The sequence below is a fragment of the Lissotriton vulgaris genome, chromosome 7 (genome assembly GCF_964263255.1).
Source record: "Lissotriton vulgaris chromosome 7, aLisVul1.2, whole genome shotgun sequence".
NCBI classification, from domain to species: Eukaryota; Metazoa; Chordata; class Amphibia; order Caudata; family Salamandridae; genus Lissotriton; species Lissotriton vulgaris.
The window spans coordinates 1,699,540,475-1,699,567,319 of NC_141695.1; the positions used below are offsets into that span (position 1 = coordinate 1,699,540,475).

Consider the following 26,845-nt stretch of genomic DNA (forward strand, 5'->3'; position numbering starts at 1 on the left):
CCTTAAAATTTCTGACCGTACTTACAAAGCCTGGCGGACAAACTCCAGGGTTTGTAGGGGTATCCTGCTCATGCAGGGGCACCCTCACACTAGTAACCAAGCACCCTTCCCTCACGACTGAATAGACTGCCATAGGGGAGACTTATAAATGTTAAGTACAGTGGCCTCAGATATAAGGAAACTTATATCTGTTGTGAGTGGTGCAAGCACTAGCTCACTAAGGCTGAAATGGCAGGCCTGTAGTCACAGTTTAAGTGGACTCCCATGGGTGGCACCATACATGCTGCAGCCCATTGGAGACCCCTGGTGTACCTTTGCCCTGAGCACCTCAGTACCATATACTAGGGTCTTATAAGGGTACACCAGTAGCCAATTGTGGAGTTACCAAAGAACTTACCAGCACCAATTTAGTGGAGAGAGCACAGATGCTGGGGTTCTGATTAGCAGGAACCCAGCAGACTATGTCAAAAACACACTAACACCAGAAAAAAAGTTGGGGTAACCATGAAAGCAGAACCTACTTTCCTACACCACCCTCCCCCAAACGTAAGGACATGAGACTAACCTTGCCCAGTTGAGTCTTCATTTTCTAAGTGAAAATAACTGGTAAGTCCATCTGCGTTGGTATAGTTACACCTAGGTCTGTGTTCCACTGAAAAGTCCATCCCATGTAGGGAAATGGACCACCTCAAAAGTTTGGGGTATTACCCTTCATCTGTTTAAGCCATAAGAGGGGCTTATGGTCTGTCTGAGCAATGTCAAACAGTCATGGCCTCAACTTCTTCAAGGCCCAGACCACAGCAAAGGCCTCCCTCTCAATAGCTGACCAACGCTTCTCTCTGGGGGGCAACCTTCTGCTGATAAAGGCTACTGGTTGATCCTGGCCCTCTGCATTCAGTTGTGACAAAACTGCACCTATTCCGATCTCAGAAGCATCTGTCCTGACAATGAATGGTTTGGAGTAGTCAGGACTTTGCTGAATTGTAGCAGAGAACATAGTTTGCTTCAGGTCATCAAATGCCTTCTGACAGCTAACTGTCCACTGAACTTTCTAAAGTCACTGTGGATCCATAACCCTTAACAAATCTTCTGTAGTAGCCAGTCAGGACCAAGAAAGCTCTGACATGACCATGGGTAGTGGGAGCAACCCAGTCCATGATGGTCTGAATTTTGCTCCCCAATGGCTGAACTTGGCCTCTAACTCCAAGGAGGCCCAAGTACACAACCTGGCTCTGCCATATCTGGCACCCTGTGCCCTTGATAGTGAGGCCTGCTTTCTGCAGGACTTCATGTACATTTCTGAGGTGGACTAGGTGATCCTCCCAGGTGGAGCTAGAGACAGATATATCATCTAGATATGCTGCGCAAGAGGCTTCCAGACCAGTTAGGACTATTCACCAGTCTCTGAAATGTGACAGGTGCATTCTTGAAACCAAAAGGCATCACAATACATTGATAATGCCCACTGGGGCAGAAAATGCTGTTTTTTGGTTTGGCATCCTCAAAGAGTCTGATTTGCCAATAACCAGCAGTCAGGTCAAATGTACTGAGATACTTGGCAGAGGCCAAAGTATCAATCAGCCTATCTGCCCTTGGAATTTGGATAAGTATCAGTCCTAGTGTCTGCATTGCAGCCTCTATAGTCAACACAAAACCTCATCTCTCTCTTACCATCCTGGGTGTGAGGTTTTAGTACAAGGACCACAGGACTTGCCCAAGGGCTATCTGAAGGCTCAATGACCACCAACTCCAGCATCTTTTGGACCTCTGCCCTGATGCAATCTCCGATATAGTCAGGCTGTCCGTAAATGTTTCCCTTCGCAGGCAGACTGTAACCTGTGTCCATTTCATGGGTACACCAGCTATTTTGACTGGGTGTCAGAGAAATGAGACAGTGAAACTGACTGAGAAACTGTCTACAATCAGCCTGCTGTTGATCAGCGAGGATGCCTGCCAAGGCTACTCCTTCAACTGATCCATCAAGAGGGTCTTGTGAGAGGGGATCAGGGAGAGGGTCTCTCTCTTCCGCCTATCCCTCATCAGTGGCCATGAACAAGCTCATGTCAGCCCTGCACACAAAAGGTTTTAAGCGGTTCATATGAAGTACCCTGTACCAATTAGGTGACCTCACCTTTCTTTTCCAATACAGTGTGGGGGCCACTCCACTTGTCTTAGGGCCAGATGTATCCCCAAAAATGTTTGAGATTCTCAAATAGCAATTTTTACCGAATCGCTTTTTGGGAATTACAAAATGCTATGTATGTAGGAATCGCCTAAAATTGAGTGAATCCTTAATATTACCCAATAGCGATTCGGTAAATAGCAAACCGCTATTAGGTAATTCTACTCCAGTTGTTACTAAGGCCTATAGGTGCGAATGGATTTGCATAGCTAATTTGCGATAACCGAATTGGTAATTACAAATTAGCTAAGACAAACCCAAGGGTGCCCGGGAGCCTATGCCCCTCCCTCCCCCAAGCCCCCCAAAAAAAGAAAGTGTGCACATGTAAACACACATGTTTGCGCAACATGGAACTTTGAAAAATGCAGTTTTGTGCATTTTTCACAGTTTTTACATGGCTGACATCAACTTGAAGTTGATGGTAATTAGTGTTTCCAAAATGCTCAGTTCGTATTCAGGAAAGGCTTCTTACATGTGCATTAAGGATTCGCCAATTGCGATTCCCTTTTTGCATTTGCAATGAAGTAAATGGCAAAATATTCTGATTACCTAAATTGCGAATACAAAGTTTTTCATACATAAGGAAAGGCCATTTTTGATTCTCAAATGCTGAATTTTGCGATCCGCACTGTTTGCGAACGCAAAATAGTTTCATACATCTGGCTTCTGGAGAGCTGCTGGGGCCACAGGCGCCAACACCCACACTTTCTGTCCTGACTGGTAAACAGTCAGTGCAGCCTTTGGTCATGCCAAAATTTCTGAAGCCTTTGACTTGCCTCAAGGTTTTTGCTGGCCTTCGTCATGTACTCAGCCATACGAGAACACAGTCCTGAGCCCTAGCGACTGCAAAGTAGGCAAAGAGACGGCAAGGAGGTAAAACATTTGCAAAAAGAACAGGGAAGACCTGGCTTGGCAGTTCGGGCTCGACTGTTCCCATGAGGCACGGGCTCGAGACTGATTTGAATATAGCTGGGTCTGAACTGAGGTGATGAAGTGAGCTAAAGAATGATGATGGATTCAACCCAGATCTGTGACTGGGGGTGAGTGTCTGAAAGGTTTCAGCACTCCGTCCATCATCTCCTTGTGTTTGCTTTATTCGCCCTAAGTTGGCAGGGTATGCCCAGACATGGGTCCCTTGCTCACTTTGCCACTGGATTCAAGCTAGCCTGGCTGATGAAGGGTGTTACCCAGAAACCGGTCCCAGGATGCTTGTTTCCGGTTCAGGGAAGACCTGGCTTGGCAGTTCGGGCTCAACTGTTCCCATGAGGCACAGGGTCAAGACTGATTTGCATATAGCTAGGTCTGAACTGAGGAGGCGAAGTGAACTAAAGACTGATGATGGATTCAACTAAGATCTGTAACTGGGAGTGAGTGTCAGACGGAGTGCTGAAACTTTTCAATCATCTCCTTGTGTTTGCTTTGTTCGCCCTAAGTTGGCAGGGTGTGCCCAGACGTGGGTTCCTTGCTCACTTTGCCACTGGATTCAAGCTAGCCTGGCTGATGAAGGGTGTTACCAAGAAACAGGTGCCAGGATGCTTGTTTCCGGTTCAGAGAAGACCCGGCTTGGTAGTTCGGGCTTGACTGTTCCTATGAGGCACAGGCTCGAAACTGATTAGCATATAGCTGTGTCTGAACTGAGGTGGCGAAGTGAGATAAAGAATGATGATGGATTCAACTCAGATCTATGACTGGGGGTGAGTGTCTGAAAAGTTTCAGCAATCGATCCATCATCTCCTTGTGTTTGCTTTGTTCGCCCTAAGTTGGCAGGGTATGCCCAGACGTGGGTCTCTTGCTCACTTTGCCACTGGTTTCAAGCTAGCCTGGCTGATGAAGGGTGTTACCCAGAAACCGGTCCCAGGATGCTTGTTTCCAGTTCAGGGAAGACCTTGCTTGGCAGTTCGGCCTCGACTGTTCCCATGAGGCACAGGGTTGAGACTGATTTGCATATAGCTGGGTCTGAACTGAGGTGGCAAAGTGAGCTAAAGCATGTGTCTGAAATGTTTCAGCACTCCGTTCATCATCTCCTTGTGTTTGCAAGGTAGTAAAACATCCCATTTTCGCCTTAGCTTTTCTGGGAGTACCATGATGTAGAGCCTTTCAACAAGCCTATGAAGTTAGTACTTCTATCTGACAAGACCTCCTTAGGGAAGCCAACTCTGGAAAAGGTTCCCATGAGGGCCTTGGCAACCACAGGATCTATAGTGGTCCTAAGGGAATATCCTCTGGATACCTAGTGGCATGGTCCACCAGCACTAGGATTTAACTAGGTCCAGATGCTGTTGGAGGGTTTAAGGGACCTACAATATCTATCCCTACTCTCCCAAAGGGAACCCCAACCACTGGTAGTGGGATTAAGGTAGCCTTTGTAGTGCTACCCTACTTATCACAGGCTTGGCAGGTGACACAGGAGCGACAAAACTCCTTGGTTTCTTCAGACATGTGGGGCCAGTGAAAGTGAGTGACAAGCCTGGCCCAAGCCTTGCTTTGCTCAAGATATACTTCGAGGGAAATGTCATTTGACAGGGTCAATAGGTAACCCCTGAATTTCTGGTCTCTACTTTCAGAAAACAGAAGCCATCTTCCCAATAAATCCTATGGGACCCGCTGACATTCCCTGCCTCCTCAGCAGCAGCTTGCAGTCTGAGTTGTTCAAGAGAGGAGCAGGCCTTCTGCTATAGACTCAAGTCTTCCCTGGAATGTCCTCCTGCCCCAGTAGCTCTGCCTTGTCAGGCCGAAGCTCCTCTGGGACACTGCCTTCAGAAGTACCTTGATCATCTCCTTTAGGAGGCTGTTTCTCACTGGGAGCCTGAGAGGAGGATACATCCATACTATTCCCGCTCCTTCTCTTGGGAGATGGCTGGTCCATTCTTTCAGGATCCAGTGCTCCCCCAGTGACTAATCCCTTGGCCTGAGCCCTAGTGGCTGCAAAGGCACTGGCTGAAATTCCCATCATTTTTGCATGTGTCCTGAACGCCACATTAGACTAGGCTGAAGTTTCCAAATCATTACCCAGTAGACAGTCCACAGGTAGGTCTGGGGATACCACAACTCTCTTTGGGCCAGATACCCCTCCCGAGCTGATATGAACAACTGTCATGGAATGATCAGGCCTGACATTGCTAGCATTGGTCACTTGGTAAATTTGACCAATTAGGAGACCCACGTTTCTCTGTCACCATAGTGACACTGGCCCCTGTGTCCTGGTAAGCTACAGCTTCCTAGCCATTGATGAGGATGTTGTCTGTATTTGCCCAAGTTAGTAGGACTTACAAAGAGGGTGGCCAGCTCGTGCCACAATCACACACCAAAAAAGCCTGAGAGGTTGTCCTGACTAGGCCAGGACCCACTTCAGTTCCCAAGGTTAATCCAACTAAACTCTTGGGGGCACTGCTACTATCAGTGCTATTGCTAGGGGCACTAGGAGTCTTAGGGGTAGTAGTAGTAGCAGCAGTTTTGGTGCTAGACTTAAAGCAATTGGCATCCTTTGCCCTTTGACCATTTTTTTACACAGATAGCACCAAGGTTTAATGTTAGAGAAGGAGGATTGGGACCCACCCCAGAGAAAGATTTTCGGGGACCTTCGGAAGACTCTTTCTTGTCTTTAGCTTTCTCCCCACTTTTCTCTTGGCCCATAGAATATTCTTGCTTATTCTGGTCACCACCACCATGAGACTTCTGTTTCAACTTGGTGAGGACCCACTTGTCTGCCTTCTTTCCCAATTCTTGGGGAAGAGGTCAGATACAAGTACACCAGGTACTGGTGGAGTTGCTGAATCTGACAGTTATTAAGGATGTACTCCCTCACTAGTAAACTGTACAGTCCTTCATAATCATGCACATTACTTTTATGAAGCCAGCCTTTTCAGAGCCTTAATAGCACTATCTACAAAATCTACCCAGTCTTGATTGTGTGCCTTCTGTGTGCACCTAAACTTAACCCTGTATTGTTCAGGGGTTAACCCAAACCCATCTATGAGGGCGCCCATCAAGACTTCATAATTGTCTGGATCTTCTTCCTTTACAGTCAAGAGTTTGTCTTACCTTTGTTAGCATAGGAGTGCCACGTGATAGCTGCCCACTGCCCCTAAGGAACCTTTTGACATTACAGGCCCTCTCTAAAACAGTGATCCACTTATAGGTGTCATCACCCTGCTGGGAAGGAGTGACTATCCTGCTCAAGTTCCTAGAGTCACAAGAGAGATTTCTAACTCTAGGTTCACAAGTGCTGCCACCATGGGATCCTAATCCTATATTCTCGCTAACTTCTAGAGTCTCCATATCTAGGGCCAACTGTTCCGTCTTGATTCAGGGCTTGCCTCTCTCAAGTTTGAGCAGATGGCATTCCCTTTCTAAGGAGTCATCCTTCTTGCTACAGATGGAGGTCCCCACAGAAGTGACAGTGGAGGTTGAATTGACTGAGGAGGACCAGGACCTCCCCTGAACTCTTTGAACCTTCCCAGGAGGAATAAAGGTGGACCTACCTCTAGTGTCTTCCTTCGTACCATCAGTACTGTACTGTTCCCTGTGAGATTACAGTTATCCAGTAAATGGTCTTCAGACTCCTCCTGGGCATGCTCAGAAGCAGAGTCATAGGTGTTGGACACCAGTGGCTCTTGTTCTGGGGCATCATCACCCATACCTAAGACATCCTTCCCATCTGACCCATCAGGATTATGGAGGTCATCCTGTAGGAGCATCTCAACGAGATGATCTTTGTTAGGATTGCTACCAGTCTTAAGTTTCCTAGATGCACATAGGGTCCTACGTTTCTGGAACCTAAGACAACTGGGTTCACCAACTTGAAACATAGTATTAATTGTAGTGCGGTGTAATGCACCTGCCTACCCATGTGAACTAAACTTCCAAAGATTGGAGAAAGGGTTGTGCTAAGACCCTTGACAGTCAATACAAAAGGTTCAGTAGAACTTACTTGATAAACATATTTTATATGTGCCTAGCTACTGATGTTTTTTCAAGTAACCTTTCCTTAGATTAAGTGGTAAAATAGTGCAGGCTTTAATCCCAACCACTGCACACCAATGTAGGATGGCTTAGTATATGGTGCACATTTATTCAGTGATGCACCGTGCAGTAATCCAGGCAACCCTTATGGTGATTTTAGTGGTCTTTGATAACCATAGAGAGCTCTCAAAGTAATAGGCGTGGAGAGCTCCCTTCACGATTATCTCGAAAGAGTGCAAGCAGCTTGTTTCACCACATTTAATCAACAGTGTAGATTAGATGAAAAAGTACCGCACAGTGTTTTATAAAAATAAGACTATTTATTACACAACACAATCACTAACACATTGGTCTACCTGTAGATAACAACACAATACATAAGAATACGTCAAAATAATCAGGTAACTAGCACAAATACAAACTGGTCTCCAGGGGGAGACCAAATCATATATTAAGAAATAGGAATGAGTACTGCAAAAAAGAACAAGACTTGGACCAGAAGACTCAGAGGAGCTGGGGAAACAAGTTCCACCCAAGGTAAGTACACAGAAACCCCACGGAGGCTGTGTGCAGAGTGGAAACACAGCCACGTGCCCAATGGAGGTCAATGGAGAAGTCACAGTTTTAGTTCTAAAGAAGGGGGACCCTTCCCAGAGGACCCCGAAGAAACCCTGTGGAAGACAGAAGGTTGGAGAGCCACCCCAACCGTGGATGCCCCAGGAACCAGGTTACCCACACCAAGGTTGCTGGGTGCATAGGTGTGATGTGATGTCGGAACCTACCATAGACAACAAAAGAAGACTTTGAAGAAGATGCCTTTGGATAAGACTGTGAATGAGCCTGGTGGAATCCAAGGGTGGATTCTTGAAGTGAAGAACCTGCAAGCAGTGAGGCCAGAGTCTATGCCACTCGGAGGTGACTAGGAGGCACGGAAGCACAACTCCCAACAATGTCAAGAGGTTCAGACCTTGTCGCTGCAGCTGTGAGGACCAGGTGACACTGAGGAAGACCAGGAGCCATGCAGGAGGTCTCCCATGTCGGATGTCGGTGTCTAGGTGGCTGGTGTCCAGCAGGAGCACCAACAACTCTTGGTAGCCGCAACTGGGGTGGAGAGCGAAAAGATGCTGACATTGGGACCAGCAAGATCCAAGGGACTCACCAAGTGCAGGATAGTCAGAGCTGGTCCCAAGCAAGCAGGGGAGCCCACTAAAGCAAAGAGAAGACCCTTAGGGAGACACACAAGCCGAATGCACAGGAGTTGAGAGAGGACCTCCGGTATCTATCCAAAGATGGAGGCCCATGATGCAGAGGATGCAGTGAGGATGCTGATCTTCGAAAGATGAGGTGCAGGAGGCTGGAGCTTCTTGTAGCCCGAAGATCTCTGGCGTGCAGAGCCAACAAGTTTTGCAAAGGCAAGTCGGCACGGTGCACAGGGGATTAGTCCAAGCATCCCTGAGGAGGGATACTGTCCTCAAAATAGCTGAGAAGACAGGACAGGCCTCTAGGGAGCTACAGAACCACCACCTCAGGAAGTCTGTGCCTCAGGAAGTCTGTGAGAGGCCAGGACCAGAAGACCCGTCAGCTTCATTGTGTTGCCAGCAGAGAAAGGGGAGTGGCTTGTTCACTCCATGGGAGATTACTTCAGATGTCCTTGATGCCCACAGGCCTTCTGGAGATACCTGGATGAAGCACAGATGGAGCAGAAGATTTGAAGAACAGCGAGACCAGGAGTAGTAGGTGTCGTCTTTGATGCAGCCTCGGCTCCATTCGAAGTCCAACGAAGTCCAAGTGCCCAGACGATGGACGAGTGTTTTGGTTTCAGTGGTGTGTATTGTTCCACAACGAATCTAAGGACCCATCGACAGGGGAGCCTTTAAGTACCCTAGCGAAAGGGTTGGAACGACTCAGCGGGGACTCCCAGAGGAGGGGCTGGACAGATAGGAGGATACTCAACTGGCTCAAACCAGAGCATCTCTAATAAAAGAGAGAGGTCTTTCCTTTGAAGAAAATTATCGGGACTGCACGCGGGACGCTTCAAGCTGTTATTTTAAAGAAGCTGAGGTTACAAACTACACAGAATGCGGAAAGTGGATTGAGCACCCGTTTATTGAAGTACGTCTTTTAAACTGATTGGAGAGTGGCTATCTTACGTACCGCGTGCTGAAACATTTTAATGTTATCTCAAAAGTCCTGTTTTTATCGCCTAGCATTTGAATAATCATCCCCAACAACACCGATCCCATATTGCTGATTAGCAAAGTATATCTAGATATTCCTCTATTTACCTATCGATGGCTGACTCATTTGCGGCTGATGACTATTATTGTAAGGAGGACAGCCTTTACATATGATCGATAAGCAAAGGATTTTAAGGTATTCTTATAATTGCGGATTACCTCACTGAGGCTGACAATCATTATTTAAAGAAGGACGGCTCTCTCAATAAGAAATTGATTTTGGGAAGACAGCTAATATACTCCTGATGAAGGCGGTTGTATTTTAAATGTCCGTTGAAACGCGCTGAGTCAAAGGGAGAAGTGCAATACACATTGAGCAAGGATTATTCTGACTGTTGTGCAATTTTTACCTTTATTTTGCACCTCCCTGATTAGTTTTAGGAACGGCTTAGGTTTAGAATTTGTATATGAATTGTTCCGTTCGTATATTGTCTGTGTTCCCAAATTTTATTTTATTTAATTTTAATATTTGTTTGTTTTTAACTTGCTTTGTATATGAATAAGTTGTGCATACTGAATCTATTTGTTTTTACAGAACTGTTTTGTTGTATTTTGCATTGCTCCAACTGGTGGGTCCCGATGAATGAATGACATCTATTTAGTAGTTTGTAAGAATTGTTGTCTTTTTAGTGAATAATCCAAAGGGAACTTCTTTTTGACATACAGTCAAATCAGAGCATGCAAGGAGGGCACCAAATGTGCCCTTCAATGCAATCTGCTGGGGCTGCAAAGCCCAATACACTAAGGGCCTAATTACGATGCCGGTCGGACGAGTGTCCAACCGGCATTGTGTCTGACTGGAAACCAACTGACTAGTAGTCGGCGTTCGGAAAAATAAATTTTTACTTTACGGCTTATGCAGCGCCCGGAAAAGGGCCACAGCACAAGCAGCATTGGGGAAATTAATGTTTACAAACAATTGGTGCCTGGCACGAGGGCATGGATGTTTGGGTGGTGCCCCCAGGCCTCATTGGCTGAGGCAGCGGTGGTATGGGCCCCTGCTAGGGGCCCCCAAAATCAGTTTCCCACAGCCTTTTAATGGCGGACAGACCGCTATTGAAAGTATGGCTGAAAGAGAAATCGTAATCTCTACGGCGGTGCCTGACAGTGACTGCCCCATTGGAGGAGATTAATTTCCAACCAACGGTTGGATGGGCTCCTTGAGACCATGGGAATCCTCGGGCGGTCCCTGCGCATGCTGACTCTGACCGCCGCTCTTCGTAATGCACCGATTGGACCCCAACCGACAGGCCGTTGGGTTACTGTCCAACCAACATCATAATAAGGGCCTAAGTCGTATCTGGGAGGTGGTCACACCTCTCTGTGACAGGCAACCTTCTCAAGCTCAGCTCAGCTACAAGAGCACAGAATTGTGTCTGGTCCGCAGCAGCACTACCTTGCTGGCAGACCCTAAAAGGCTGTTACCGGGAGGAGCCCCGCAGGTCATAGGATCGTACTTCCAGCACTGTAATCGGTTTTGGGGCATGATTCCAACATGTTCCATACCAAACATGATCAGGTTCGGTAAAACCACCATATAGTTAGACATCTCGCAATGACTGATGCCCACTATATACCTTAAAATGGCTGACCAAACTTACAAAGCCTGGAGACTCGACTCTAGTGCTTGTAGGGGTGTCCTGCTCATGCAGGGGCCCCCTTACACTTGTAACCAAGGATCCTACCCTCAGGACTGACTTATAGGTTTTAAGTGCAGTGACCTCAGATATAAGGAAACTTATATCTGTCGTGAGTTGTGCAAACACCACCACACACAGGCTGAAATGGCAGGCCTGTAGTCACAATTTAAGTGAACTCCCATGGGTGGCACAATACATGCTGCAGTCCATGGGAGACCCCTGATGTACCTAGGCAGTGGGTACCTCAGTACCATAACTAGGTACTTATAGTAGTACACCAGTAGCCAATTGTGGAGGTACCAAAGTGCCAGAGTCAATTTAGGGGAGAGTGGACAGATGCTGGGGTCCTTATTAGCATAAACCCAGTAGACTAAGTCAAAACCACACTGACACCAGGCAAAACGTGGGGGTAACCATGAAAGCAGATCCTAATTTCCTACAAGGATAATATGAATGTCCCTGTCCTCCATACTGATTGAATCCTGCTTTGAAATTTTGTTTTAGGCCTTGCAGAGCCTGATCAACATTTTTAACAAAGGGTTAGCCCATCAAAAGCTGGATCTAGGATTTTAAACTGGCTGAGTTCAAACTGGAATGGCATTGTGAGCTAAATAACGATGGATTTAGGCCCTGATCTCTGTACTGGGGTGAATGTTTGACAATGTTCAGCATTACGTCCATCATCTTTTTGTGTTTCTTTAGTCACCCCAAGAGGGAAGGGTATACCCAGTCGTGGGTCCCATGAATACTACGCATTGGATTCAAGCAAGCCTGGTTGATGAGGGGTGATACCATGAAACCGGTCCAGGATGCTGGTTTCTGGCCCAGTGAGAACTGGGCCTAGCAGTTAGGGCTGGACTGTTCCCATGGGGAGCAGGGTCAAGAGTGATCTGCACTTGGCTGGGTCCAAACTGGAGCAACAAAACAACAAATGTAGGCTCAGATCTCTGTGCTGGGGGAGAACGTTTGACAATGTCCAGCATTCTGTTCATCATCTTTTTATGTGGCCCAAATAAATAATTCTCAGGAAACTGTGTAAGTCCCCTTTTGTGCGCTGCCTTTTGGAAGTGCTTGGAGGGGCACCATCAACATTAAAAGGAGGAAAATTCTCTCTACTGCTAAAATTAATGCCAAAAATCCTTTCTCTGTCCTTAATAGTCTTACTTGAGAAAGACTCGCAAATCTTGCATTCTGCTGACAAATGTTTAGGATAAAGACAATAAATAATAAATACACTGAGAGTGTGGGTCATCAGTGTAAATGTTTTGGTGATCACAAGATGAACAAGGCTCACAATGAGATTTCTTCTCTTTGTCAGCCATGGTGAAAGTTAGTAACAATGAATAGTCAGACCAAATGATTTCACTGGTCCAAACATTCTAACAATCTCCCCTAAAAACAACTCACAGTACAGTAGCGCTGAAGATAGGGCTGGTTGAAATACAAAGCTGACCAAAATAGATACAATTTAAGGTTCACTGAAAGATAAGAGCAGATCCCTCACACACAATGAGTGATTGAAAGCTGATCTATGGTGGCCTCTGGGAGGGAGTAGGAGAGCTTAAGCTTCCATCAAATTGGCTGAAGTTTGAGTATTTTCAAATGAGGTGGATGTGTTACTAAATATATTATGTTGTTTCAGGCCTATGGCCGCTTTACACCATATACTGTATGTTGTATATTTTACACTGCATACTGTTGTTGTAATGTATCGGGAATTCCCAGACTGACCACGGTGAATGATTCGGGCAAGTGAATATTTAAAAGATCCAATGTTAAAGAACAAATTATTACTTTGGAATAAATATCTAGTAGATGAGGTACCAGTAGGTAAAGCAGACTACCAATAAAAATAAAACGTCTGAATGATAAAGTACTTCAGAGACATACAGACAGACAGATGCAAAAACAGAATCGTCCAAATAAAAAAATTAAGTGAAATGGCCTGAACAAAAGTGGCTATTCTGGGCATCCTCCATTTAACCAGACGTGGTACCTGCAGCCACAGAGCACTGTAGGAGTATGAACAATACAAATGTAGTCTTTCTAAAAAATACAAATGTTGAACAATTTCAGAAATGTTAACCAACACTCAGGAAACACTATAAGAACATGAAACCTAACACAATCAGTTTTTGAAAAAAGGTAGTGATTCCATAAACCATGAGTTGAGAATACAAAATAGAAAGAATATGTTTGATAGTAAGGATTGGAGATGAAAAATGGAAACAAAACACATAGCCCCCTTTCCCTGCTTTTCAGGGTGATCTATGTTGTTATGTTTTTGCTTAGAAGACTGGTAAACATTACAACATTATGAAGTCACCTTTTTCAATGAATCACCATGTCTTTCCTGAATATATTTCAGAAATGCTGTAGTCCACTGTAAGGTTGTTGCTTTATCAGTCTCAGCATTGCAGAAAGGAACTAAAAGATTTAACTCATCGCAGCAAATTCGAATTCTGCGCCTGCAATCATAAATAATTACAATTAAGGACCTCTTAATAGGATGTACTTATGGAATAGCTTTGGGGAACAGTATCCAACGCACAAGAAATTCTCTTGATAAAAGTTCCTGTTTTAAAGTTGAGCAATATCATGCAAGGTTGTAGAACAAAATGAATACTAACAATTCTGATTCACCTAGGAGGGGGTGGGGGGTGAAGGGGGATGATAGTTTACGGCTCACACTTTTTCATGCTATCAATGGAACTGGTTTCCAGCTCTATTGTATCATGTATGCATTATCTCCTTTTGCTCAGTTTTCAAAATAAAAAGATATTAAAAAAAAAACAATTCCAATTCAACTTTAAACATTTGTTCTATTATTATCATAGCTATCTTATGTATCCATATGGTGTATGCGAAGTGCTGACAGCTGTTCATAGCAAGGTCACAAGTATGACAGAACAAGGGTGAGTCAGTTTTCCATCCTTTTGCCATTGTTAAATTAGATAGAACAGAGTTAAGTCCAAAAAACGAAGTATGACTTACGTGTAACACATGTTGTTTAGCAGATAAAGGGTCCATAGAATCATAAGACTATAATTCTTCTGCGTCACCAGACCTAAGCAGTGAATAGTTTTAGAAAGGAACTTCCTCTAAGTTTAGATTTATTTGTAGCTTAAAATATAAGCAAATTATTCAACATAAGTTATACAAGATCCCTCAGAGGGAAGACACTGTATGCAGAATTACAATTTCGGGGGTCAATTCACAAAGGAAAACCTACACTTAAGTAAATCCACACTTTTGAATTTACACTTAAACTGTAAAATAGATTTACAACTTTTAGCTAGCCACCATTTAGAGGAGCACATTTACCACAAAGTGTAGACTTACATGTCTCCACTCCCTGAATTTAAGGGGATGCAGCCGAATTTACTAGAGTATAGTAACTTTTCACACACAGGCAGAGATCTCCCTATAGTAAAGTATAAGAAATTGTAAAGAATGTTATTGAATTAAAAAAAAATACTTAAAGTATTTTAATGTTAAAAATTAAGGCAAAATATTTTTATATTTTGCTCTAATGAAGAAAAAAATACAAAATTGCTACAGGACTATTAACTTAATTTTGTACTAATTATTTAATTAATTTAAATATTATTATATTATATTATTTTGTAAAGATTTATTTTTAAAAATACCTAGAGTAAAATACTAATTAAATATTAAAAATCAATCAGTCAGGGGGTTTAAAGCGTGCTACTCATCCGTGTGGGTCTCAAGGCGCTGGAGGGGGAGGGGTGGGGTTGGGGGGAGGGGGTGCAGCTCCGGTTCAGCTGAAGAGCCAGGTCTTGAGGCTCTTCCTGAAGGTGTGCAAAGCAGGGGAGCATCTGATGTTGACTGGGAGCTCATTCCAGGTTTTGATTGCGATGTAGAGGAAAGCTCTTCCACCCGCTCTGGTTTTGCGGATGTGCGTGGTTTCTACCAGGGTGAGGTCGGCGGAGCGGAGGTTCCTTTTGGGTACATGGAAGGAGACTCTTAAGTTGAGGTATTTGGGTCCGATGCTAAGGAGGGATTTGTAAGAGTGGGTGAGTAGCTTGAAGGTGACTCTCTTCTCGATGGGGAGCCAGTGGAGGTCTTTCAGGTGTTGTGCTCATGTCGTGGGATGCCGAGAACGAGTCTGCGGTGGTCTGGAGATTGTGGGGATTCTGGGGATTTTTCGATTCCAGCATAGAGGGCGTTTCTGTAGTCCAGTCTGCTTGTTATGAGTGCATGGGTGATGGTCTTTCTGGTTTCGGGGGGATCCATTTGAAGGTCTTGTGGATGATGCGTAGGGTGTTAAAGCAGTTGGAAGCGATATTGTTGATCTGTCGGGTCATTGTGAGGGAGGAGTCGAGTATGATGCAGAGGTTCCGGGCATGTTCCGTGGGGGTGCCAAGAGCTGCGGGCCACCAGGAGTTGTCCCATGCAGAGGGGGAGGGTCAAAAGACTTGGACTTTGGTATTCTCCGAGCTGAGTTTCAGACAGTTGCTGCTCATCCAATTTGTGACGTCTTTCATTCTGTCTTGGAAGCTGACTGGTGGTTTCGGGATCCTTCGTGAGGGAGAGGATGAGCTGGGTATCGTCGGCGTAGGATACAATCCTGAGTCCAAACTGTCTGACAATGGCAGCGAGGGGGCCATGTAGATGTTGAAGAGCGTGGGACTGAGCGATAATCCTTTTGGTACTCCGCAGTTGATCTCTGTGGGTTCAGGGAGGAGAGGGAGAAGTCTGATCCTTTGGGTTCTGCAAGTCGAGGGTGCTTCCCTGTATTCCTGCATCTGGCTGAGAGGGTGTATTGGCCTGAAAATTCTGCCAATAATCAGGACATATGACCTTATCCCCTCTTGGGACACAATGCTCCACAATAACTACCCAAGAAAGGAATAATAACACTAACTAGAAGATAGCCATTGCCGAGAAGCTCGCAAGCAACCACAACGCATCAAAAATACCACTGGTAACAACGCACAACAACGCACATTCACCCACAACAATCAAGCCAAGGGCCACAGAGTATTACAACGCAATCATACCCAGCCAGGTGGGAATACATATATATTCAACGCATGCTCCTTCCAAAAAAGGCTTGGGGTGGAAGAATTAGAATTTATACTTCCCTGGAGGAGAGCGGAACAACTCTCATTCGACAATTACCTGCAGGAATGGAAACTTACCATCCTTCCGGTGCTACAGCATTTGGATCAGAAAGGTTCTAGCATCCCATTCCAAGGAACACAGACAAATAATTATATGCTCTGGGGTTTCTTTTATTACACAATGATAGGATGGAAAGAAATTACTATGTCACGAAAGGCCTTCTTCATATTAGCACCTAAGCAATTGCTAAACGCAATCAGTAAAACATATATAGAACTTTTATGTATATAAATGTATAGAACCTGAAAATAGAAGAGGATAGTTAGGCAAGAACAGTAGGAAATAAGAATTAGTGGAACACCTCACCAAGGGCCAGATGTAGGTAAATATCATTTACTGATTCTAAAATACCGAATTTTACCGATTCGGTATTTTAGAATCGGTAAATGATATGTAACTAATGATTCGGTAAATTTTACCGAATCTGTAAAAATCGGTAAATACCAATTCGTTATTTACCGATTCGGTATTCCCCATTCATTCCTATGGGCCTGGAGGCCCATAGGAATGAATGAGAAATACTGAATCGGTAAAAGGGGGTAGACTTACAAGGGTGGCAGGGTGTCACATTGACACCCTGTTGCACCCCTGTATAGTGCATGAGTGCACATGGGGCACACATACATGCCCGTATGTCTGCCACATGGCACAGTTGAAAAAAGCACAAATTGCTTTTTTTAGGGTTTTCGATATTTACCACCAACTTGTAGTTGGTGGTAAATAACGAATCCTTACAAGTGAAAAGCACTCACTTGAGTGCTTCCTACATTAAGGATTCAGTAATTTACCGAATCGGTATTTAAGAATTCGGTAATTTACCGATTCTTTAAATTTCCGATTCGGTAAATTACAGAATCCTTAAATTAGGCCCCTACATCTGAAAAGCCTAATACCGGTCGGTAACAGCCGAAATTTGGTAATTTCGGCCGTTACCGACCGTTATTAGGCTTCCTACATCTGGCCCCAAGTATCTACACATCTTGCTTCAACTGTGCCGGAGGGGAGTCCGTGTCTCCAGCCGAATCAGAATTCTGCTACACCGTCACAGCTACATGTCTTTACTGTGATGAACTACCAGTGGTTGAGACCTAGATGTCCCCTTTAGTACAAGTGGAAACGTAGAAAGAGGTCCTTATGAGCCGCGCCTCCTTTTCCCATCAGATTCCGTACCAACCGCGCCAAGGCCACAGCATCGGCTGTACAAGCGTCTGTTATGACTCCGGAATAGAGTGAGCACATTCCTCTGACAAGAACCGGTTTCTACCGGCATACGAGATGCAGAAAACAAGTGAAAAGCATAACATGGCTTCTCATCTAGAGAGGCTCAGAAGATGGTGACAGCTTAAGCATAGGCCACTACTCCCATAAATGAGCGAAATTAGTATGCAAGACGGCATAAGAGTATGCCAAAGCTAATAGGCAAGCACTACCACGAAGCAAGATAAAGTCAGAAACAGAGAAGGCATAATCAAGCCCTACTTTGTAGCTTATTCATACTATGCAGGGCTACACATCACTATATTAGATCAGAATATACTGAGATGGTGGTGGGCAACGGTCATAATTGGGCCATCCTACCATATAAATGACAAAGCCACTACAGAGGGTGCGGTGGGAGACGGTGTTGAAGGCTGCGGAGAGGTTGAGTAGGATGAGGGCAGCGGTGTGGCCTTGGTTGAGGAGCGCGCGGATGTCGTCTGTCTAAATGTTATGTACAAAAATAATTGTAATTAGTGTAATTACTTAAAAAAAAATATATATATATATATATGAATAGCACATCATTAACATATTTATAATAAAATATTATTTTTTTTATATATCATTTGTTTTAAGTTTTACTCACATGTATATATATGCTAATCTGTCTTGACCCTGTTTGTCATGGGAACAGCCCCGCCTGAACTGCCAGACCAGGTCAATCGTGGACCAGATACAAGCACCGGTTTCAGGGGGGGGGGGGGGGGGGGGTGTATCGGGGGGGTTAGCCTTAATCAGCAAGGCCAGCTTGAATCCAGTGGCACAACGAGGAAAGTTCTCACATCTGGGCATATCCTTGGCCACTTAGGGCGATAATAGCAAATGCAACAAGATGTTGGACGGAGTGTTGAAGCTTTTCAACCGCCCACCCTGTCAATAGATCTGGGTAAAATCCATCAATCTTTTGCTCTCTATGCCACCACAGTTTGGACCCAGCCATAGGCAAATCAGTTTTGACCCAGTTCCACATGGAAACAGTTCGTACTGCCAGGCCAGGTCCTCCCTGGACCGAAAACAACCATCCTGGGACCGTTTTTGTCACCCTGATTGGGAAGGGTATGCTCAGACATGGGTCCTGTACTCTCCATGCCACTGGAGTCAGGCTAGCCTGGTTGATGAGGGGTGGCACCCTGAATCCGTTCCTAGGATGCTTGTTTCCGATCCAAGGAGGACCTGGCAGTGCGGGGTGGACAGTTCCCACTGGGAGCAGGGTCAAGGCTGATTTGCATATGGCGTGGGGAGCAAAAAAACAATGGTTTTAGGTCTACATCGCTCTACTGGGGTGAATGTTTGAATTTTTTTTTCCAGGTTTTCCAGCATTCTGTCCATCAATTGTTCATACTGCATTTGTCACCCTGAGTGGGACGGGTAGGTCCAGACGTGGGTCCCATGCTCTCCATGCCACTGGAGTCAAGCTAGCCTGGCTGATGAAAGGTGATACCGTGAAATCGGTCCTAGAATGCTTGTTTCCTGTCCAGGGAGGACCTGGCCTGGCAGTTCGGGCTGGACTGTTTCCATGGGGAGCAGATTCAAGACTGATATGCATATGGCTGGTTTTAAACTGGAATGGCACTGGGAGCAAAAACACACAATGGCTTTAGGCCCAGATCTCTGTACTGGGGTGAATGTTTGACATTGTTCAGCATTCTGTCTATCAATTGTTCTTTTTGCATTTGTCTACCTAATACACAACATACATAAATGTCAAACTCATCCAAATCACTTTGGTTATCTTTCTGCATCTTATGTACACAGAGCACATTTGTGCATGGTGATACAACTCAACTACATCCTACAACAGCACTTTGAGGTCTCGCCCCTTCCACCATGTACAAATTATCAAAAGAGCTTCATTAAATCAATCATCTCTCTGCCTGTGAGGGAGATGGTCTATCTATTCCAGGAACAAGTTATATAGCACTACGTTCTTCAGACACGAGGGGTTAGGTATGTGTGTTAAAGAAACACCCCACTGGTCCTCTGGCTTAATGTAGGAAAGTGAGGTGAGGAATGTGACACACACATTGTTATGTTATTAAATTATTTATTAAGCGCACTAACACTGATTAGTTTCTTGGCGCTGAATTTGACAGTAACACAACAGGTAAAAAAGTAGGATTTAAAAAGCTTGTCTGAAAAGCCAAGTCTTCAGTGCTTTCCGAAAAGGTAGAAGATCTTGACAGAGCCGAATTTCTAGTGGCAAGGTATTCCATAGGCGGGGGGCAAGTGCTGCAAACCTACGTCCACCAGAACGTTTAAGCTTGAACGGGGGGATCTGGAGAAGGCCCAAATGGAGTGAGCGAAGGTTGCGGGGGGGAACATATCTGGTGATTATTTGGTTAATGAACTTGGGGCTTTTGCCATGCAGTGATTTAAAAATCATGCAGCCTGCCTTAAAGGCACAGCGTTGTGTAATCGGGAGCCAGTGCAGTTTAGTAAGAAGGGGGGTCGCTGCTTGCCACCTTGGTTGCTTCAGTATCATCCTGGCAGCATAGTTCTGTACCATCTGGAGACGCTTGAGTAGAAAGACTGGGAGACCCAAATAAATGGCGTTCGCATAATCCAGATGGGACAGAACAGTGGCGATCACAACCTGGGTAGTGGCCTCTAGCGTTAATAATCGCCGAACCTTCCTAATTTTTTTTAGCTGATAGAAACACTTAGAAACCACTTGGCCCACTTGTGCCTTTAATGAAAGGTCACTGTCCACGATGACTCCCAGCGTTTTAGCCGATGGTGATGGTTGTGGAGCTTGACCCAGGTCTAAGGGCCAGTATTGAGGGCCCCAGTGCTTAGCGCTGTCCCCAGTCAATACCAGTTCTGTTTTCCCCGGGTTCAATTTCAATTGATTTTGGTCCATCCAGGATTTAATGAACCTCATGGTTGACTGGAAGTGACTGACGGATTTTTCAGAGTTATCAATGGTGAAGAGTAATTGCAGATCATCTGCGTAGTTAAAAACTTTCACCTGTTTGTCCCTCAGCGTTTGTATCAGGGGGAGTATATATATATTGAAAAGGTGAGGTGACAAGGAGGAACCCTGTGGCACTCCGCATGAGGTAAGCTGTTTAACGCCAGTTAGATCCCCCAGGCGTACCGCTTGTGAGTGGTCCTCCAAGAAGGATCTCAACCAGCAGGCCGCTGTGCCCTGTATGCCGGCCTGTCCGACACGGTCGATCAAGATATTGTGGTCGACCGTGTCGAACGCGGCCGACAGATCTAGGAGCACCAGTGCCTGGGGAGAGCGTCTGTCTGCGCAATCTCGGAGAGTGTCCAACACCGCAGTGACTACTGCCTCCGTAGAGTGCGCAGGGCGAAATCCAGTCTGATGGGGGTCAAAGCAGGAGGACTCCTCCAAAAAGTTGGAAAGGATTTTCGCCACGTGTGCCTCTAAGATTTTTGCTAGGTAAGGCAACAACGAGATGGGCCTGTAGTTTGCCTTACATGCCGGGTCAGCCCCAGGTTTTTTCAATAGGGGTATGACCGTTGCTTCTTTGAAAGCAGACGGGACTATGCCCGACAATAGAGAGTCATTAAGGATAGCAAGAACAGGAGTAGGATAGGCGGAGAAGCATTCTTTCAGGATGCGAGGGGGGCAAATATCCAATGGGGAGCCAGATTTGACTCTCGTCAGTAGCTCCGAAAGCTGGTCCTGAGTTATGGGTAAAAGGTTGGTGAGAGTGGTAGAACCAGTCTTGATTGCCATGCCAGTCGTGATTGGAGTTTTTGATTGGGGAATGCTAGCTTTTATATCTTTGATTTTGTCACTGAAGTAAGTGTTGAGTGAATCACACAGACACTGGGTGGGAGTTACTTTAGGACGAACATTCTCCAAATTGGTTAGTTCATTAAAAACCGAAAAGATATCTTTAGACTTGTTTGTTGATTCTAGGATACGGGAAGAGAAATATTCTGTCTTCGCTGCAGAGATGGCATTCATGTATTCCTTCCTTGCCCTAGTATATTTAATTTTCCCCTCAGTGTCATAATTACGGCGCCACTGGCGTTCAAGCTGGCGAAGGGCCAGTTTCCTGATTTTCAAGTCGGCTGAGAACCATCTGTTGGCGTCCGTACGGCGTGCTAATCTGATTGTTTTATAAGGAGCATGAAGGTTACTGGCCTCTTGTAGCCAGTTGGTTAGCGTAGCAACTGACAGATTTATGTCATTATCCAAGGAAGGGACATCCTTGGCTAGTGACTGTAGGGAAGCATCCTTATCCATAGCATTCCAGTTTCTGCCTAGTTTGCCAGTGATTGGCACCGTAGTTCTGATATGCTCAACACAGATCTTAAATCTGAGAGTGAGATGATCTGACCATAGGCAAGGCAGGGTTGAAGGAGATGACACACACGTAGTGTTAGACCACACTTGGTCTAAAATGTGTCCTTTAACGTGAGTGGGGGAAAGCACCAGCTGCTTAAAGTTGAGGTTAGAGAGAAGGTCAGTCAGTTCTGCCGATTGGGAGCCCTCTGCTGGGTCTTTGTACCAGTAGTTGAAATCGCCAATTAATATGACCCTGGTATGGTCCAAAGCCAAATTGGCAACTTGCTCGCTCAGAGACATAGGAAACAGTGGCATTGAGGTGGGTGGTCTATATAATAGAACACATGCTATAGACATGTGAGGAGTAACAATCTTTAATACCAGATTGTCTGTATTAAGTAGCGTCAAGCAGTTGAGAGCGGTGACATCCAAGCTTGAGTGGATAATTGCCGCAACTCCACCTCCTCCTTTCCCGGTAGCGCGATCAGCCTGTATAATATAGTAGTCAGAAGGCAGTGCTGCTATAATATCGGGTGCTGAGGTAGGGGTTAGCCAAGTTTCTGCCAGGAAGAGAATGTCTGGCTTTTCCGTGTCTAGTAACAGGAAGATGTCCATCTGATGCTTGACAAGAGAGCGAGTATTGAGATACAAAATAGCGAGTTCATTGGTGGGTGGATTGGGCGAGGCCAAACATGCTGCACGAGTTGAAAGGTGACAGCCATGGCTCAGGATATCATGCTTGCAAAGCTGATGGAGTGTATCCCTTGGTAAAAGGAGAAGGTCACTGTTTGTATTACAATCCATAGGATCGGCCCTGGAATAGTGAATGGTTTGGGTATTATGAGGTGCCCCTGGTCCCGGTCGGTCGCGGACGGGCGCAGACGGGCTTCCCTTAGGCGCGCCTTCGGCGCGCAATCGTCGCACCCGCTGCGCTCGTCCGCTGTGCTTCCGAGGGAAACACATGCTTTATGGAAGTATGGGCGGAAAGGCTGGGGGCGTGGCCTCCGAAGGGGGCGTGGCCTGCGGGCAAAGCGAGGCACGAGTGAAGCGTTCTGCGCCAGGTGAGAGCGGCGCTTTCCGCTTTTTCCGAGGTGTCAGAAGGTAAGGGCACAGTTTAAAACACAACAATAGCACCAGTTTTAAAAAGAAACTAACTCCCGGCTTTCCGCCTCAGGAGTGTTACTATCAATGGCGGCACTCGTACATCAGCGTCCCAATATAGTATAAGTTGGGGGCGTGGCCTCCGAAGGGGGCGTGGCCTGCGGGCAAAGCGAGGCGCGAGTGAAGCGTTCTGCGCCAGGTGAGAGCGGCGCTTTCCGCTTTTTCCGAGGTGTCAGAAGGTAAGGGCACAGTTTAAAACACAACAATAGCACCAGTTTTAAAAAGAAACTAACTCCCGGCTTTCCGCCTCAGGAGTGTTACTATCAATGGCGGCGCTCGTACATCAGCGTCCCAATATAGTATAAGTTGGGGGTGTGGCCTCCGAAGGGGGCGTGGCCTGCGGGCAAAGCGAGGCGCGAGTGAAGCGTTCTGCGCCAGGTGAGAGCGGCGCTTTCCGCTTTTTCCGAGGTGTCAGAAGGTAAGGGCACAGTTTAAAACACAACAATAGCACCAGTTTTAAAAAGAAACTAACTCCCGGCTTTCCGCCTCAGGAGTGTTACTATCAATGGCGGCGCTCGTACATCAGCGTCCCAATATAGTATAAGTTGGGGCGTGGCCTCCGAAGGGGGCGTGGCCTGCGGGTAAAGCGAGGCGCGAGTGAAGCGTTCTGCGCCAGGTGAGAGCGGCGCTTTCCGCTTTTTCCGAGGTGTCAGAAGGTAAGGGCACAGTTTAAAACACAACAATAGCACCAGTTTTAAAAAGAAACTAACTCCCGGCTTTCCGCCTCAGGAGTGTTACTATCAATGGCGGCACTCGTACATCAGCGTCCCAATATAGTATAAGTTGGGGGCGTGGCTTGGTTACACAGGGCGAGCAGGAGGGGCGGGGCATCCAGACAGGTAGTGCAGAACATTGCGGTTGCAGGGGCGTTCAGATGGGTCGCAAAAAACTGGAAGCCAACATATATGACCAGCCGTGGGTAACTGAAGGACGATGCCTATGTTCCGTGGAGCCCGATCGCGTCCCGACCACGATCGGGCTCCACGGAACATAGGCATCGTCCTTTACAAAAATATATCGCAATCAATCGGACTCTTGATTCGGATGCTATTTATGCTATCCGGCACAAACTTTTATGGCCTCAGGCATTATCCTGAGACAACATTAAAAGTGCCATTGTATGCACACAATTCATCATTGTTCTCTGACCACTACATGTGTACCCGGCTGGGTTACCTGTAGGTGAGTTTTTCATTCTCACCATGCATGGGTGAATACGAGATAATATTCAGATGTCCTTCATTGCCCTGTCCTGACGAGACCCATACCCCAAAGGGTCGAAACGCCGTCGACGCAACAAGGAATTGAACCTTTAAAATAGTGTCTACGATCGTGTAGAATCACTTTAAAAATCAACTATGTTTTCCTTGGTCCTTTTCCTTTTTTCATGTATCCAATAAGAAACCACTGCGCCCCTATGTAGTCTATGTTATATGTATTGTGATTTTGGTTTCATTTGTACACTTGGGACACTGTGCACTTTTTGAATGTGTTTGTATGCACCTAATTGTATGACAATTTAAAAAGAGTTGATATAATGAAGTAAAACATGCCAGAAATATACATAATTGGTTGTGCATTCCTTTCCGCCATCCTTGTCAACCCTCGGTGTTAATACCAATCGCTAATAAGCTATATATTTAATTCATATTATTCTATTATACCACAGGAACCAATCTACTCTGATACAAGCATGTGAATCTATGAAAGATTCAATACTGGAGAAACAAATGGTTACTTACCTGTGCACTGTGGTTCTCCAGTATTGATATCCTTAATAGATTCACATGCGGCCCTCCCTCCTCCCCTTCCAGGCTTGCCACTTCTGATCTCATGTTATTACACTTGTGCACAAAATCTGTGGTCTGGTGGCTCTGACTGGGGAGATGAGGTCTAGGGCTGGTCTCTGATTGGTCAGAGTTTGGACCTACATAATGATGAGGACGACTCTAGAACTTTTCTTTCCCTTTTGGGGATTTCTATGTACTTCTATGGTACTTCTTTTCTAAATACCGCGAGACTCCCACCATGACGAAGGGGAAGATACAAGCATGTGAATCTATGAAAGCTATCAATACTGGAGAACCATATTGTACAGGTAAGTAACTTGCTTTTTCTCCAGTATTATATCTTCCCAGTCGTCATGGTGGGAGACTTGCGGTAATTAGAAAAGTGTTGGAGGAATGAAATTGCTGCTGCTGCCCTCCATATTGCGATCTGTAATTCTGACCATATAGCTGATATCTGTAGGATTGATAAGATGGTCTTTGTTGAAATTGACCTCTTCCTCTACCTCCACGAAAGGACTGAAAACGCCTCTGTTGTAATGTGCCCAAGGAACGTGCAGTTTCCGTATCCTTCTTAATGCCTTGAAGTTTGTCATCTACATGCTTCCCGAAAAGGTTTTCCCCATCAAAGGGCATGTCCAACACCTTTGATTGAACTTCGGGCGGAAAGAGGTCGCCCTAAGCCAGCCCTGTCTATGCAGCACATGCCATTTGCAATAGAGGAAAGATCCATTGCGGAGTCAATTTCTTCCGAAGGCGATTTTTGCACCCTCCTGCAAAAGATCCTTAGCTTCTCTCTTTTTATATTCAGGGAGAAATTCAAGAAGAGGCGCTAGATCCAACTGTAACTGACGGTCATAGCTCTCCAAGATGGCTAAGGCGTTAGAAGCCTTGATAGCAGTAGCCGCCATAGTAGCGAATTGCTTACCAATGCCGTCCAAGCGCTTGCCTTCCCTGTCTGGAGGCACTGTACAAAGAGATTGAGGATTCCTGGAATGCCTCAGAGCCGCCTGAATTATTACAGAATCCAGGCGAGGATGTCCAATTAAGCATGCTGGAGCGGAATCAGGCGCCTTGTATTTCTTCTCCATTCTCAGCAACATAGAAGGAACTGAGGCCGGATTATTCATTATCTTCAGCCCTTCAGTCCAAATGTAATCTACAATTGGAATGGATCTGACTGATTTCCTCGAAGTATCTTTAAAATCGTAAAGAAAGCATTCGCTTTGCACCACAGTCATGGGTAAGTCAAACCTTTTAGAAGCTCTCTCAAGCACTTTGTAAAAGCCCCAATATCTCCGGGATGGGGACGTCGCCGGGGGAGGGGAAGGCGATGGTGAAGATGGGGCCACATAATCCTTCCATTCTTGGCCAAGTAGGCCCGAACCTTGAGTGAGCTCACCTTCTTCTGGTATATCGTCTGCTTCACTTTCACTATATTCGTCCTGAATCGTTATACACTGAGGAGCTTGTTTCTTAACTTGTATCACAAATGATGAAGTAACTATTGGTGGAGGCGGAGCAACCTGCATACCTGGACCGCCAGCAGTCAATGGAACTCGAGCATGAGTGTCCGGAAACCTTTTATAATAGTCGTTAAGCATATGTCTACGGTCCGTGACCAAGGAGAGTGGGGCCAGCATGGAATCCCTCCGAACCTCCTGATGTTCCTCAAAGGCTTCATAAGGGTAGTGCTCTTGAAAAGAGTCATAACGTTAGGCCTGAGAACGACCTGAAAATGAGTAATCACCTTCCATATATTCTGAATGTCCTTGCACTTCCTCTTCCTCATCAGTGTCTTGACATTTGACTTTTAGTTGTGATGGACTGTAAGCGGGACCAAAAAGGCTTTCGTCCCCCGATTCTTCCATATCAAGAAGGTGAGAAGGAAGCAATGGTAAAACCTTGGGTAATGGTGACAATCTTGGTGTTTTTGTGACTGATTGTAGACCTATTTCCGTCAACAGAATCGATGACAACGTAACACGTCTGATTGTAATAGTTGTTGAAATTGGCCGAGAGGGTGAGTTGAACACTGCCGTTGACGGAGCGCCGGGGCCGTCGACGTCCTCAACCACGTTAATCCCGTCGACGAAGTCATATACGTAATCATCGACACAGTGTACGTCGTTGTTGTCGCCGACGACGATGAAATCGCAGCCACCGTGCTCGTGGACAATGCCGTAGCCACGGCTGTTGATGAA

General features: G+C 45.7%; 1 protein-coding gene across 1 annotated transcript in view; it reads right to left on the reverse strand.

The window, feature by feature from the left end:
* Positions 1 to 26,845, reverse strand: part of TCFL5 (transcription factor like 5) — a 451,726-nt gene that overhangs the window by 56,844 nt on the left and 368,037 nt on the right. Inside the window, exon 5 of the mRNA XM_086932832.1 lies at positions 13,348 to 13,489. Within this exon, the coding sequence (XP_086788958.1) occupies positions 13,348 to 13,489 (142 nt within the window). The remainder of the gene's footprint in view (positions 1 to 13,347; positions 13,490 to 26,845) is intronic.